The sequence below is a fragment of the Cinclus cinclus genome, chromosome 25, assembly GCF_963662255.1.
Source record: "Cinclus cinclus chromosome 25, bCinCin1.1, whole genome shotgun sequence".
Classification (NCBI taxonomy): Eukaryota; Metazoa; Chordata; class Aves; order Passeriformes; family Cinclidae; genus Cinclus; species Cinclus cinclus.
In genome coordinates, this window is record NC_085070.1 from 5,579,216 (window position 1) to 5,594,001 (window position 14,786).

The window sequence follows — 14,786 nt, forward strand, 5'->3', positions numbered from 1 at the left end:
TCAGGGAACATGCTTGAGTAATTGCATTCCTGCCTATCTGCTTCTCTGGGCATGATTCATTCCACGCTGGGGCTGTAGCTACGTGTGAGACTTCAAGCAAAGGTTCATTTTGCTTGGGACTATTGTGGCTGTCTCACTTGGGCCTGTTGGGATGCAGGGACCCCACACCTTGGTGCTGCTGGGGGCTCCCAGCCAAGCTTTTCCCACCTGTCCCTTGACTGTTCAGCCACAAACCAGCCTGCAGCTGGCCAGCCCTGCTCCCTCCTGAGCTGTCAGCTGCCAAAGGCTCTGCACAAGAACTTTTTGCAGCCCAGATGCCTGCACTGAGTTCAGGGGACACAGAGGAAGATACTTCCCTGCCTGATGGGGCGATGCTCCAGTATTGTGTTTCCGTTTGTTCTCGAGAAGGGGACGAGGTAAAACCTCAGCCAGAGGTTTGCGGTTCTTGGCCACATGCAAAACTCCGTGCTCGTTTTCACTCTCCCACGCTCAGCAGAGATGTGAAATTTCCCCCGCTGGGATCGCCCCTGTCCCCCTCCCCCAGGACTGTCACAGCCCTGGCAGGGCATGAACCCAGCGTTCCTGATGTGTCACCTGCAAGGGGAACCCTCAGGAACAGTCCTGGCCCCAGAGCACAGGGAGGCCTCCAGGAGTTTGCTCTCAAGTTCCTGGAGGTAACTGTGCCCAGAGGCTCTCAGAACGGCTCTCAGCCCCTACCCTCTCAGCAGCACAGCTGGAGAACTTCTTACATCCACTGCCCTACTCCAGGCTTAGGAAAAGAGGATGGATCCGGCCCTGGGATGTGCTGCCAAGTCTCAGTGCTGTCTACAACATCACCCACACAACCAGCAGTGTGGATTTGTCCTTTAATCACACCCCGAAAGGTGGTGCAGGAGCAGGGTGGTGGACACTCACTGCCCACAGGTTCAGGGAGAGCATGAAAGGAGAAGCACAGGAGAGATGTCCATGCACGTGCAGATCTGAGCCAACCCTCAAGTCCTCTGGGTAATGGTGCAGAGGGCAGGGCCTCAGCTCTCCTGGGAACTCCCAGAGCCTGGAGCTGGGCAAGGGCTTTAGTGCAACGTCCTGAGAAATCCCTGGAGGTAGCTGGGCAGGCAAAGACACAGTTCTGTGGTCAGGTTGCAAGGAGCTGCCATTGTGGTTGGTAAAAGCTCTGAGCCAGCCTCGGTGAGCAGAGACAAGTCCCTGGGAGTGTCATGCTGTGAGCCAGGCATGGAGACACAGGAGCTGTATGTGAAGGATCCATGCTGAGCAGTGCTGAGGCCCGAGGGGCCGGACGTGGCCAGGGTGGAGGTGCTGTGTGGGAGAGCCTGTCCAGAGGCTCCCGGGCTGTTAGAATGCCTGGCACAGCTTCGTCTGTTCCTCCTGGCGCTGGCTCTATTGGGGACACAGGTTGGAGGGGTCTTTCTGTGTGGCTAGGGGACAAGACAGCCTCCTCCTGGCAGCACCACAGCTGCCAGGGAAATGTCAGGATGGGCACAATAGGAGGGTGGAAGCACTCACAGCGCTGCCAGGCTGAGCCCTGCCCTGAGGAGTTACCTGTATGATCTCTATACTGTTGGCAGCAGCCATCAGCCAGGACACAGGTCCCTTGGGTCCCACCTCAACGTCACACAGCACAGGGGAGCCACTCCGAGAGGGCAGGGAGGGCGTGCAGGAGCCTGAGGCAGCGTCACTGTCCTCAAAGAACTGCAGGGGGGACAGCCCAATCTGAAAGAGCAGAAGAGGGATGGACACACAGCCCCTGCGGAGAACACCCATCCCACCATGCAGCCTCACAGCACCCCAGGGCTCCCCAGCCAGGGCAGGACCATGCCCCCAAAACCTACCGAGTGGTAGAACTCATCAGCAGCAGGGTCGATGACCAGCAGTGTCACCTGGTTCTCCCGGGCGCGGATCCTGTCCACGGTCTGCTCGTGGTCCAACCCCTCGATGCTCTCTCCGTTCACTGCCAGCACACGGTCCCCTTCCTTCATCCCTGCCTGCTCAGCCGGCAGCCCCGCATCCACATCCCACAGGAACTGGCCTGCCACAGGGGGCAGAGGGAGAGGCTTGCAGAGGGAACTGCCTCTGCTGACCCCCTGTGCAGGTGGGGACAGGGTCCCGTTGCAGGCACAGAGCTGTCACCTCTTTCCAACCCTCAGAAATGCCTTGCTCAGCTACAAACTGCCCCTCTCAGCCCCCTCACCTACTCCTCCCGAGCTGCAGTCATCCTCCTTGAGCAGGAACCCGTAGCCAGCAGGACCCTTCACCAGGTGCAGCTCCCGGACCTTGAAGGGCAGCCTGGAGGTGTCTGCCAAGGCAGCCGTGACCCGCAGGCCCCGCAGGCGATAGAACTCCTCCACGGCGCTGGATGCCACCAGCAGCGTCACCTTGTTGCCGCTCTGCTTCAGCTGGATGGGAAGCACGGGGTGCTCAGTGACATTCCCAGCCCCATCCCTCGCCCCCCATACCAGGAGCAGGCACCTTTTTGGTGAGCTGAGTGTGGGAGTAGCTCTTCACACTTTCCCCGTTCAGCTCCAGCAGCCAGGAGCCCGGTGGCACCCCTGCTCTGTCGGCTGGCCCGTCCTGCAGCACCGACAGCTGGAAGGTGCCCTTGGTGCCTGTAGGAGGAGCAGAAGGAGCACTTTGGGGTGAGTGAGGTGCTACAACGGGGAGACTCATGGGGGCAGCATCCTGCTTTACCTTCTGGACACGACACAGTGAAGCCAAAGCCGCATTTGTCCCTGGTGATGTGGCAGAGGCGCGGGCGGATGTCACCCGGCAGCATCTGGGACAGGTCCCTGCCCAGGGATTTGGCTGCTTCGTAGGAGTCACCGTCCAGCACCGCCAGCAGGACCTGGTTCCCGCTGGCCTTGATCTTCTGCACCACCTGGAAGGACCCAGGCTGTGAAGCCTGGGCAGGTACCCCTCTGATGGGGTGGGATCAGAGTCCCTGGGGTCAGCAGGGGTCATGCATCCTCTGTGCCCCTGGCTGGGGAGGATCCAGGCGTTCCCATGGGATGCTCCCAGCTTACCCTGAGGTGGTCCATGTGGTCCACGAAGTGGCCATTGACCTGGAGCAGCCGGTCCCCGTCCTGCAGCCCCCTGCGCTGGGCCACCCCCCCCATCTCAATCTGCCGGATGACATGGCCAGGGCAGACCAGCTCCTCATGCAGGCAGAAGCCGAAGGTCTCTGTGTTCTCCTTGGTCAGGAGGTAGAAGCGGGGCTCCCCCACGCCCTCGCCGTCTGTTTGGGGGCACAGCCCGTGAGCAGGGCTCTGCAGGGATCCTCACACAAGTTCTCCACCCCACCCTGGGCTGGGGATCTGCTCATCCCTTCTGTGTTGAACTCACACAGGTCCCCAGTGTGAGAGAGCTCAGGACCCCAGCAGTGCCCGGGTGCCATAACCCCGTGCAGACACAAGGACGCCCTGGGAGATGAGGGCGTGTATTTACCCGTGTCCTCAGTCAGTGTCAAGGCAGGGTTGTCGATCCCAACTTTGGGGTTAAATTCAAATTTTCTGAAATGATAAAGGGCAGGAGAGGCCACGTTAGTGCAAGGTGGCCTTGCCCCTGCCTCCCCCAGCCTTGAGGAGCTTCTTCCTCCCAGAAAGGGCCAGCTGGGGGCTGTGCCTCCTTTTTGGGCAAAGCCAGAGGGGATTTCCCTCTTGGACCATTCCCCACATCTCTCCGAAGCCCCAGAAAGCCCCTGGTCAAGGGGAGATCAGCACTTACATGATGGACATCTTGTCTCCCTCGAGCCCTGCAGAGGGAGAGGAGAGGTCAGCACAGGAGGTGGTGGGCTGGGAGCAGACCCCACGCTCTCGAGTACTCTGGGCTTGTCCACTCACAGGCTGAGCCTGCCATGCCAGGTGAGGGGGTTTGCCAAGCCCACACAGCCTCCAAGCGCCCCTCTGTCTCTCAGCCCAGGTTGTTCCTTGGCCCTGTCACCACTGTCCTCCTGCACTCCCAACAGCAGCACCTGCTGCTCAGGTCCTATGGGCACTCATTGCAGGGCCAAAGCAGGGCCAAGCAGATAGGGCTCAGTCCGGGGGGGTTACAGGGCTCTTCAGGGAGAGGTGAGAAGGTTCACCAGGACCCCAGAGAGCTGCTGGAGCCAGGAGAAGGAAAAAGAGACCTTCCCTAGTACACGCCCCCCGTAAAACCCCTCCACACCTCTTTGGGCACAAGGAACCCCACAGCCAGGGGGAGGGCATTCCTCCCCAGCATCCCCACAACGAGACATTTTCCTGCATGCCTCTGGCTCCTTTCCACAGGCTGCCTGGGCTGTGACATTGTCTTGCTCCATCTGGCAGCAGGGCCTGTGAGTGTGGGGAAGGGTCTCCAGAGGATTCCCCGGCACATACCTTTTGTTTGCTTCATGGCTGCAGGGACTGCCAGAGGGAGCAAGGTACAGGGTGAAGTGGCGGGGAAGTGTCCCCGCCTCTTCCAAGATGCCCCAGGTTTAATGGTTAAACAGCCCCAGTCTCCCCTGCCCTCCCAGCCCCAGGGCACTGCCAGTCGGCGCTGGGAGCAGGGACCAGCACCCCAGGACACCCAGCTTGGGGACAGTTCCTAGTGGCTTCCAGGGGGACACACAGCAAGGAGAATGACTGGTTCAGCAATGGAGCAGAGATGAGGAAAGGCAGAACCTTCCACTCCAGCTGCTAGAAGGGCAGCTCCACATCCCTCCCCAGGAAGAGCCCGAAGAGGAGATCAAGTCTTGGTACTAGTGTGCTTCAGTGGAAACAAAGTGGTGCACTTTAATGCTCCCAGAAGATTCACAGACAAGCCCCAATCCTGCTCCCTGCCACCACTCTGGCCGAGGTGCAGGGACTGGCTTTCCACAAGCCCAGAAGAACAAGTCCCATTTGCTCCTGGCCTGCTTTCTGTGCCATTCCCACGCTTCAGCCTCTCCTGCAGATGAGACTGAGCCCCACACACCCAGCACCTTTGACAGCACCATCCACCAGCATCTCCAGGTGGGTAAGGGCACAGGGAATGTGCTGCTGGGCACACTCCACTGCCCCACCACTGGCTGGTGGATGGGCAGCAGGTTAGAGGCTCCCATCCTGCAGTTTCCCCAGCATTTTCTTGACCTCGCTCTCGACTCGCAGGAACTTGGCTTTCCTCCAGGGATTGGCAGTCTGGCTGCGGCTGCTCTCCAGGTCCTGCAGGAGGAGGGTGAGGTGCTGCTGGACCCGCTCACGGTCCCAGAAGGGCAGGTTCCTCTGCACCACGCTCAGGATGTGGGACCAGTAATCGGAGACGTCGGTGCCTGCCGTGAGGAAAACCAGAGCCCTGACGCCATCCCGATCCATGCGCAGGCTGTCGAGTGCCCTCTTGCCATCCTCGCTGATGTCGTTGAAGTAGAGACTGGGAAAGCAGCAGGAGACACTGGTGAGGGCTGAGGGGAAGGACAGGGGCAGACAGACAGGGACGCTGCGTGGGCAAAAGGGCAGGGATGCTGCAGAGCGGACTCACTGCACTTTGTCCAGCGTCTCGTGCCTTTTGGCCACCTCCACCACACGCAGGGCCGCCGTGTCCGTCAGGGAGTTGTAGCCCAGGTTGAGCTCCTGCAGGTGCTGGTTCTCAGCCAGGTGCTGGGCGATGGCCTCGGCGCCGGGGTCCCCCAGCCCCGTGTGCAGCAGGGACAGCTGGGTCAGCGAGCGGTTCTTGGCCAGCGCCTCGGCCAGGTACCGAGCTCCCTGCTCACCCACGGGGTTATTGGCCAGCCTGTGGACACGGGAGCTCAGGGGGTGCCGAGGCACGCGCTGGGCAGCAGTGGCACTGTCATGCAGGGGCGGGGGCCGTACTCACCGCAGGCTGCTCACCACACACTTGTCATGCAGGAGCAGGTCACGAATTTCCTTGCAGGCTTCAGAGCCCAGGCTGTTGAGCTGCAGACTGGTGCAGAGCAAGACACGGGGGTGACAGGAACAAAATGGCTGTTACCTGTGTGCCTGGCAGCCCTGCCCGCTCCATTTTGCCCATCACCATCCTCCCTGGGCTCCCCAAACTAGGCCACTCCAGGTTTCCTCCCCAAAAGGGAGCACAGTGACACTGCACCGGAGCATGAGCCAGCAGAGCCACTGCCAGCAGGAGTAGGGCAAGGGGAAGGGGATGGTGGAGTCTTCAGGGGATGGGTGAAGGTCAGAGGAGGGATCAGGGCTCCATCAAGCCCTCCTGAGCATCTGGAGGAAGGAAGTGCGGCACAGCCCAGCTGCACAGCCCCATCCATCTGTGCCGAGCACGTCTCGCCACCACCTGGGCGGCAGGAAGACCTGCAGCTCCACAAATGTTCTGGAACGTGTATGGGAACATCTGCACAGCCCAGACTCCCACCTTTGGGACAGCAAACTCCTCACAGAGCTAATGACACGGGGATGCCGGGTAACTTCCCGTAGGGACTCGGTTCTGCCAGGACAGCTGGCAGCCAGCCCAGCCTCTACCAGCTGCAGGGAGCTTCCCAAAAATTCCTGCGGGAGGGTGAGCTGGGACTGCAAATCCCAGCATGCAGTGCCCCAGAAAGGCTGCTCCAGGAGTGCTGCATGTTGGAAGCTGTAGTTCCCTGGTCTGCACTAAGGATAAACATGCCCAGCCTTAGGTTTTCCATAGCTGGGCTCATAAAGCATCCCCATGACAGAGAGAGGTGAGAAAAAAACCCAATTTTTGAGCAGTGCCCAAGGGCAGGAGGAGGTGGTACTCACTGGAGAGCTTTGCATCGCAGCAGGACAGGGAAGAGGGTCCTCAAGCTGCTGCTGTCCAGGTTGCAGGAGGTCAGGTTCAGCTCCTCCACCTCGTGACACGTGGTGCTCATGACAGATGCCAGCACAGAGCACTTGAGAGGGGTCATCTTGACGGAGGAGAGGTTGACAGTGCGGAGGGAGCGGACGGCCTCGGCCGTGAAGCGCTCGTTCTGGAACTCGTGCAGGAAGAACAGGTAGTCCATGAGCTCAGAGGGGGGCAGGCCCCTGCGGCCCTTCCTGATCACCGTCTTCTTCATGGCCTTGGCGATCTCAAAGGCTGCCAGGTTCTTGATGGAGCAGCCCAGCTGCTCCAGGATGGCGCGGTTGCGGCGGGACAGGATCCCGCCCATGAAAATGGGGAAGAGCTCGAAGACCTCATCATCCGGGGCCTCGTCGGGGTGGCGCATGGGGCCCTCCACGCCCAGGATGCTGGAGTTGATCTGGTCCAAGACATCGTCGTTGTAGTAGTCCTCCTCTTTGAACAGCTCCTGTGCCATGGTGTGGGCAATGGCATCCCTGTCCTTGCCGCTCACGCGGGAGAAGTAGCGAGGGAAGATCTTGAGCAGGTTGAAGAGCACGGGGAGGAAGCGCAGGGGCAGCACCTTGGAGATGATGTTCACCACCACAGCCACGTCTTCGCTCACCTTCCCGATGACCTCTGATAGCTCCTTCCCCACTCTCTGCGCCAGGGTTTTCTTCTCACCTAGCACCACATACAGGGCTGCCAGGTACTCCTGCATGGCGGGGATGGTGAAGACAAAGGTGTGCTCCTTGCCCGGCTGCACACACGGGCTGAGGAAGAAGCGGAAGACGTCGCTGCGGAAAACCTCCAGGAGGTTGAGCTCGCTTTCAGTCTTCATCTCCACCTCGAAGCACTGCCGCAGGTCTTCCTCCGAGAAGCAGATCTTGCGGGACATCACCCCCTCATAGGCCAGCTTGCCCACGGTCTTGGCCACGTACTTCATCATGGAGATGTGGGTGGGGTCGGTGCTGTCCACCACCTCCCCGCTGAAGTTGAGCCTCAGGAAGCTGGTGTAGATGCCAGTCAGGGTCTGGCTGGGAGGAACCGTTCTGGTGAAGTAGAGGAAGTGCAGGGTGGTGCACACCAGCCAGCAGTAGGAGGGCAAGAAGCAGGCAGCCGTTATTTGGTTGTGGCGCTCCAAGTTCCTCGACAACATCTCCACCAGGTTCTCCTGCTCCGCTGAGCTGCGATCCTGGCTCTCCTCTCCGGAGCAGCCAGGCTGGCTGAGGCGCATCTGGAAGTAGAGCTTCTGCAGGTTGGTGTCGGAGAAGCCGCAGATCTCGGCGTAGCGTCCCACGTACTTGCCGGGGATGCGGCGCACGGCCGAGGGGCGCGTGGTGACGATGATGCTGGCCTGGGGACACAGGGATGGATGAGTTTGGGGTTGCTCAGAAGGGCGTAACCCACAGGGAGGTGCACAAGGATCACTCCATCCAAAGGTTGCTGCGCAAAAGGGCGCTGGATCAAACCTGGCTCAGGCAGAGGGGACAGATGAACTTTCCCCATTCCCTCCTAGACATTAATAATAGTCTGGAAAATCACAGCCTTCATTACCTTACCAGGCCTCCCCAAATATCCCATCAGTGTCATGGGGCCACCTCGGCAAGTCCCTCCAGGAACAGGGGCTGCCTGCTTGCTCCCAGCCAAATAATTATCAGAGCAGCCCTGTGACGCCTCAGGACTCACCCCCAACCTTTTCCCAGCACAAAGGAGGACAACACCAACCTCGGGCAGGAGGTACTTCCGCAGCAGGTTGACCACGATGGCAGAGGGAGGCACGGGCTCGTTGGGGTCACAGCACAGCTCCGTGCCAGCCAGGCGGAAGTCCAGGTTGAGGCGTTCCAGGCCGTTGAGGATGAAGAGCACCCTGAGGTTGGAAGCTTCCAGCACCGGCACCACATCCCGGAGGTGCTGGTACTTCTTGGTGATGAGGCGCCGCAGGGACACGTGGGCGTGGCTGTGGGACAGGTCCTCGCAGGAGAAGGGGATGACCAGCTCGAAGCGGGGCAGGCGCCCGTGGCACCAGTCCACCACCATCTTCTTGATGAGGGTGCTCTTGCCCGTGCCCACGGTGCCATAGAGCACCACGTTCTTCACCTGCCGCCCGCAGGCGTCCACATCAAAGAGGTTGTGGAGGCTGATAACCTTTCTATGGGGCTGCTGGAGCTGGTTCTGGATGGTTAAATCAGGGGAGGGCTTCAGAATCTCCTCCAGGGAGCTCTCCCGGATCACTGGGTCCACGTGGACGGCATCCAGCGAGAAGGAAGGGCCGAACTGCCTCTCCTCATTGGGCTGGTGGCTGAACCACGCAGACAGGCTCTTCTGGTGCTTCTTGATGGCACCTGGAAGGAGGAAGGTGTTGGACATGACGAGGGTTGCTCACTGGCAGGGGACTGGGGAAGTTGCATGCCCCAAGCCACTGCAGAGAGGGGACAGCACCCATTTATGGGGAACCCTCACATTGCACAGGTCGGCAGCTGTCCCCCACCCCACTGTGTAGGACGCTTCCTCCAGACCAGAGCTGCAAACTCACCAGAAAAGGCCACGCTCCTCAGCTGGGACTGACCATGGCGAGAGGAGCCCGGCTGGGCAGAGCTCTCCTGGGAGTTTCCCTGGTAGCGAACACAGCCCCTGCAGGAGGAGGGAGGGTGTCAAGGGAGCAGCTCCAAACCCTGCCTGGGGCAGGGTGGGCAGATTACAAGCGAGGCTGTGAGAAGTGCTGAGAGGAGCCAGCTCACCCCTTCCTTCCCCCACAGCACAGGAGAGTGCAGGGGCACGGCTGGGAGGTGAAGGCAGGTCAGCAAGCCATGGGCTGTGCATTCCCAGAAAACCCGTGCTGAGGCAGAGGAGATGGGCTGGAGTCAGAGCAGGCAGGGACGTGGGTCTGGGTGCTTTTCTAGGGTCAAGCAAAGCAGTGTCCCTGGTGCCAAGGCAGCCAGTTCAGCCACCCGGGTGCTGTGGCAAAGAGCCCCAGCCGTGTGACACTGACTGTACCTGGGGAGGGAGATGCTGCTTGTGCGAAGGATCTTCCTGAGGAAACACCTGCCTGCAGGACCTGGGGGGGAGGAACAATACACACGGTCAGGGATGGCCCGCTCTAGCCCAGCAGGGTTAACTAACCCCACCCAGCCCACTGGCTCCACACCTTGCTGGGGCGCCCCACATCCCTGCACAGCTGGGGAGGGATGTCCAACAGGGACAGAGGCACAGAGCCCAGCTCACCTGGCACGGCAGCAGCGCACACGGACACACTGCGGGCTCCCCTGCTCCCTGCCAGGGACCGTGGCACCTGTGCCCAGCTGCCCCAGGGCAGGCAGCTCTGGCACTGCATGGCCCGGGACATCCTGCACCTGAAAGACAGGGGAGGTGGGTGAGGAGCTGCGGAGCGCTCAGCAGAGCACAGGGCGCTGTGGGCATGTGCTGCAGCAGAGCCCTGCCCAGCCTTACCTGTCCCAGTGTGGTCCAGTCTGGCAGAACCGGCTGTGCTGGTGCTGACTCAGGCTCAGCAGGGTGATCCTCCCGGAGCACAGGTGGTGCTCACAGCCCTAAACATCCTGGGAAACTGAGGCCCGGGGGGGGGGACAGGGATATAAGCAAAAAGAGAGAAAGGGACGAGCGGGGTGACAGCTCGCTCAGTGACAGCTCGCTCACTCACACCTCCCACAAGCCACACTGTTTACTGTCCCTTTTTATGTCATCCAGATAGAGAAACTGAGGCTGTACAGGGACGGGGGAAGAGGAGCTGACCTTGAACACGGGTGTCCCGACCTCGGTGTCTCTGCAGGAAACAAACCCCACTGCGTTCGCAGCCCCTTCCCAGCCCTTCCGCGGAGCCGAGGACCCTGTGCTGCCGTCCTTCTGCGGAACCCTTTGGGGACCCCACACGGGACCCCCGTGCCCTCGCTCGCTGTGCCCTCCCAGCTCCCCGTTCCATGGCGAGGCCGTGGGGTGCGGGGACAGGAGCCCGGAGCAGCGGCGGAGCTGTCACCGAGCGCGGCGACAGCGACAGCGGCGGGGTTACCTCGTCCAGCAGGATTCCAGCCGGGAAAGCCGAGCTGCCTGTGCCGGAGCTGCCGGGCTGACGGAGCACAGCCCGGAGCTGCCCATCCGCCTCCTGCCATGCCGGTCCGGGGCACGGCTCGGCTGCGGAGGCGGCTGCTCTGCAGGCAGAACTTCCTGCAACGCCGCCCTGCCCTGTCCCGCCCCCGGCCGGCTCCTGCCCGCTCTCCGAGCAGGATGGAACGGCGGCTGCAGGACGGGACAAACACCCGCACCGCCCCTCAAGCCCTGCCAAACACGCGCGGGATTGGGGCAGCTGCGGTTTTTCCAGATGTGCTGCAAGGCGGTGGTGTCCTGCGGACACATCTGGCGGCTCTGCATCCCCAGCTGCTGCCCGGCTGTGCAACTGGAGCCGGCAAGGACGAGTTCTGCTCTGCAGAGAATCCCTCCCCAGCGGCTGTCATGGCAGCGCCTGGTTGTGCTTGTTTAACACACAAACACGCACACCTGTACCTGCCCTCTCGCTGCTGGCAGACCCGCTCTGGCCACCCAACAAGGGACAGCTGTGTCACCGGGGCCACACGCGCTCTTCTCAGTCCCTGGATGCTGTCCCGGGAACTGCCAGCCCACCCAGGGGTGCTGGGACTGAGGTAAGGCTGCCAGGCCATATTTGCACCCCAAATTCAACGCCCTCTATCACATATGTGCCCTCGAGCCTTGCCCAGGCAGGGAAGGGATACACCCAGGCAGTACACTATAAATATAAGTTTTATTGATGTGTGAAATCCAACAAGTACAGCTGGCATCTCGGAAACACCGACACAAACCACAACATCTCCTCCTGCCCAGCAGCTCCTGGGACCCTCTGGGCACCGGTGAGTGCCAGCAGCAGGCTGGCACCTGGCACCCCGTCCCTGCGGGGCACTTACCTGCTTGTGCAGCCCAACCTGGAGAGCCCAGGGCCTCACCTCGACCCTGCCTGGTTCCTGCCAGGCCGCAGCTGTGGGCAGCAGTGCCCTGGTCCTGCTTCACAGCCTCCTCCCAGCAAGGCAGAAAGACCTGGGCAAATGCCACCCGAGCAGCTGCCACAACAGAGCTGTGCCAGCAGTCTCCCTCAGCCTTTGAGCTGTTACCTGCATCTTATTTTGGCAAGCTGTCACAAGGAGAAAGCAGCTCACACCTGTGGTCTGGTGGAAATGTGAGTTTCAATGCCTGCACTTCTCTGCACGGTGTCCCCCTGGATCACACATGCCTCCCACTGTCCAGTCTGCTCTGCACGTGTGGACATGGTGAAGGCTGGAAAACCACAGGGTCCAGCGTGGCAGGGACAGACACAGGGATCCCAGGCAGCCACAGGCTGCCCGTGGCAGAGGGACAGGACAAATGGTGTCCACACACAGTGAGAATGAAACACTGTTTTATTGCCTGATTTGGGAGAGGGGTGAAACCCCGGGAGAAGCCCCATATCCCCTCCCTGTTCTAGCCCAGTGTCCCCTCCAGCAAACCCCAGCCAGGTGATGAAGCATTTGCTCTTCTTGTGCGTGTGGCAAAGGTGGCCTGGACATGCATGGAGGTGAGTGGCCATAGCCCTGCCTGCCATCACAGCAGCCGTGAGAGGCACAACCTGATACAGCCATGGGCCAAAGGGACTGAAGCAGTTTTTGGTGGGTTGAGGCTCAACCGGTGTTCCCAGGGAGCCAGAGCCACAGCTTGAACCCCACACTCATCCACTCAAAGTGCATCACAAGGGAAGGCAGGGGCAGGAGAGGAGGTGTGGGAGGAGAAGCCTGCTCTCCTCCATCACACTCCTCGTGATTATCCAGACGCGTTCTCTATTGAAATTCCTGTAGCCAGAAGCACCCACGGCTCCTCTTCCCTGCTCTGATAAAGTGCATCCTTGCTGCTTCCCTAAGGGCCCCCTGGGGCAGGATGGCTGCACCCCATCCCTCTGCCGTGCCTGGGCAGAGAAAACCCCTCCTGCCCCGCTCCTGCAGGGCAGGAACCACCCAGGCAATAAAGCCTGGGGTGCTCAGCCCAGCCACACCAGCCTGGGAGCTCAGTGCAAACGTGCTTCTTCTCCTTGCATTTTCCTGCACCTTCCACCACCTCTGGGACTGTCCTTGAAGAGAGGGAAAGGACAGTGGCACCTTGACCTTTGCCCTGTGCCACATCCCTCACTCATCAGCCCCTTCATACCAACACATCCACTTGTGTCCTGCTGCCTTGGGGACAAGCGACCTGCCCCATCACCCCCACTCCCCAGAGCCCTTGCCCAGCTCAGAGACAAGCATCCTGCAGCTCCAGGGTTTGTCCTGGCCCTCTGCCCCACAGTGGCCACATACCTGGTCAGCTGGGACACTGCAGCTGATGGGCACAGGAGGCACAGGCTGTGCTGAGCCCCTCCTGGACAGCCCGGGGGTGCTGCCAGCTGCCCCATCTCAGGCACTGGGAGCCACCTGCCCTGGCAGGGTTGCTCTGAGCTGGGGAAGCCTGTTCCACAGCATTTCTTTGCAAGCAGCAAGAAATTTCTTTGCAAGAGCCTGGTCAACAAAGCCTTCCCTGTGTGCAGGGCACATGGGCAATAGCAGTCACTGGTGCCTGCTGGTAGCCCCTTTGCTCCATACACTAGTCCATCTTGTCCTGGTCCTCCTTGGAGTGGTGGCCCTAGCTGTCTGTGATGGCACAGGGGTGTCCAGGTGTGCTGGGTGCAGGACACAGCGCTGGGGACAGCAGCACCTCCAGGGTGCAGAAGACAGGACCCACCACAAGAGCCCTAAATGCCAGGGAGGAAGCAGAAGCTGTGCAAAGCTGTCCTACTGACACCTCCTGCATCTCGGGATCCACCCAGGGAAAAGCCTCAGCCAAGCAGAGCATGCTCTGTGCTGGACCAGGCTTAACTCGTCCCAGCCCAAGAGCAGGACAGAAGCAGGGCATCAGTCCCATCAGCTCCAGGGACAAAGAGATGGAGAAGGGTGACAGTCCCACATCCCCCAGCTCCCTGCCCACCCACGCACCTCGTGACAGAGCAGGCACAGGGACTGTCCCCCACTCCCCCGTGCCCCTGTGGCTGTGGTTGGCAGCACTGGAGCCCTCCAGCTGGCACAGCTCCACTGCAGAGCACAGCACTGAAGGAAGATCCAGGAGCAGAGGGGAATTTTGTGAGGGATAATGAAAAGTCACACAACAATCCTGGGGAAAACCCCAATGCTCAGCATGGAAAGAGTGTGTCCTGCTTCCAGACGCTCTGTGCAGGAGAGCCCCATAGCCAAACATTCCTTGATGCTCTCCAGGCAGGGGAAATTCAGCTTTGCTCAGTGCCCAGCATCAGGGCCAGGCCAGCCAGACTCTGCCGTGCAGCCCCAACCCAAGCCAGCAAAACCAAAGCTCAGCTTCCCGGATTCTGCTGGAATCTGGCATTTGCCCTGCAATCCCTGGCTGCTCAGAGTGCCAGGAGCAGGATCCCCCAGGCTGACCTGAAACAGGGCCAGCCTGCCAGGGTGGGGCAGGGCTGCCTCCCCCACATCTGTGCTCACCAAAACCCTTTGGGTTCCCATGTCTGTGGGTGACAATGCAGCCCGGTGCCAGCAGTGCCAGCACACCCACAGAGCCTGTGCTGTGCAGCTAAGCAGGGTGCTGTGTTCCCAGCACAGCAGCATGTGCAGATGCCCCACCAGCTCTGGGCTCAGCTCAGTTCCTCTGAAGAGCCAGCAAGGTGCTGAATTGCCTTCCCTCTGCAAGGTGCGTGACTTTGGAGCAGCCACCAGAGCCCTGTGCCAAACGGGACCTTCTCCTGGTACCAGTCACAAAGTGCAAAGGCCTTCCCAGTGTCCAGGCTGCCCGCTGCAAACAAACCACTCTGGGATCTCACCTGGTTTCCAGTTCAGGCACTGCTGGGACCCCCTTCTGCACAGTGTCACCCTGGGGGGGGGGGGGGGGGGGGGTGGCACTGTGACAGGCTGGGTGTCCTTGGCATCCCCTCCTTGCACAGTCAGTGCTGAGTGAGGCTTGTCCAC

The 14,786-nt window shown here is 60.8% G+C and overlaps 2 protein-coding genes across 2 annotated transcripts; both read right to left on the reverse strand.

Moving 5' to 3' along the window:
• Positions 1–1,115: 1,115 nt before the first annotated feature.
• NHERF4 (NHERF family PDZ scaffold protein 4) lies at positions 1,116–4,386 on the reverse strand. The gene is made up of 10 exons (XM_062508768.1): positions 4,371–4,386; positions 3,739–3,766; positions 3,460–3,524; positions 3,039–3,250; positions 2,707–2,893; positions 2,488–2,624; positions 2,210–2,414; positions 1,851–2,047; positions 1,561–1,731; positions 1,116–1,398 (listed from the first exon to the last, which is right to left on the reverse strand). The coding sequence occupies exons 1-10, from the start codon at positions 4,384–4,386 to the stop codon at positions 1,354–1,356; spliced, it is 1,263 nt and encodes a 420-aa protein (XP_062364752.1). The 3' UTR covers positions 1,116–1,353.
• Positions 4,387–5,060: 674 nt separating this feature from the next.
• NLRX1 (NLR family member X1) lies at positions 5,061–10,906 on the reverse strand. The gene is made up of 10 exons (XM_062508724.1): positions 10,796–10,906; positions 10,222–10,336; positions 9,997–10,124; positions 9,769–9,829; positions 9,308–9,405; positions 8,500–9,116; positions 6,714–8,128; positions 5,824–5,910; positions 5,488–5,739; positions 5,061–5,379 (listed from the first exon to the last, which is right to left on the reverse strand). The coding sequence occupies exons 3-10, from the start codon at positions 10,115–10,117 to the stop codon at positions 5,061–5,063; spliced, it is 2,970 nt and encodes a 989-aa protein (XP_062364708.1). The 5' UTR covers positions 10,118–10,124; positions 10,222–10,336; positions 10,796–10,906.
• Between the last annotated feature and the right edge of the window lie 3,880 nt (positions 10,907–14,786).

Coding starts and splice junctions, on each gene's coding strand:
- NLRX1 (XM_062508724.1), bottom strand. CDS start 10,117: ATGTCCCGGGCCATGCAGTGCCAGAGCTGCCTGCCCTGGGGCAGCTGG. Junction 9,406..9,768: donor AGCAGCATCTCCCTCCCCAG/GTACAGTCAGTG, acceptor CTCCTCCTGCAG/GGGCTGTGTTCGCTACCAGG. Junction 8,129..8,499: donor GGAAGTACCTCCTGCCCGAG/GTTGGTGTTGTC, acceptor CTGTGTCCCCAG/GCCAGCATCATCGTCACCAC.
- NHERF4 (XM_062508768.1), bottom strand. Junction 2,415..2,487: donor ACACTCAGCTCACCAAAAAG/GTGCCTGCTCCT, acceptor CTTCCCATCCAG/CTGAAGCAGAGCGGCAACAA. Junction 1,732..1,850: donor CTGATGAGTTCTACCACTCG/GTAGGTTTTGGG, acceptor CTGCTCTTTCAG/ATTGGGCTGTCCCCCCTGCA.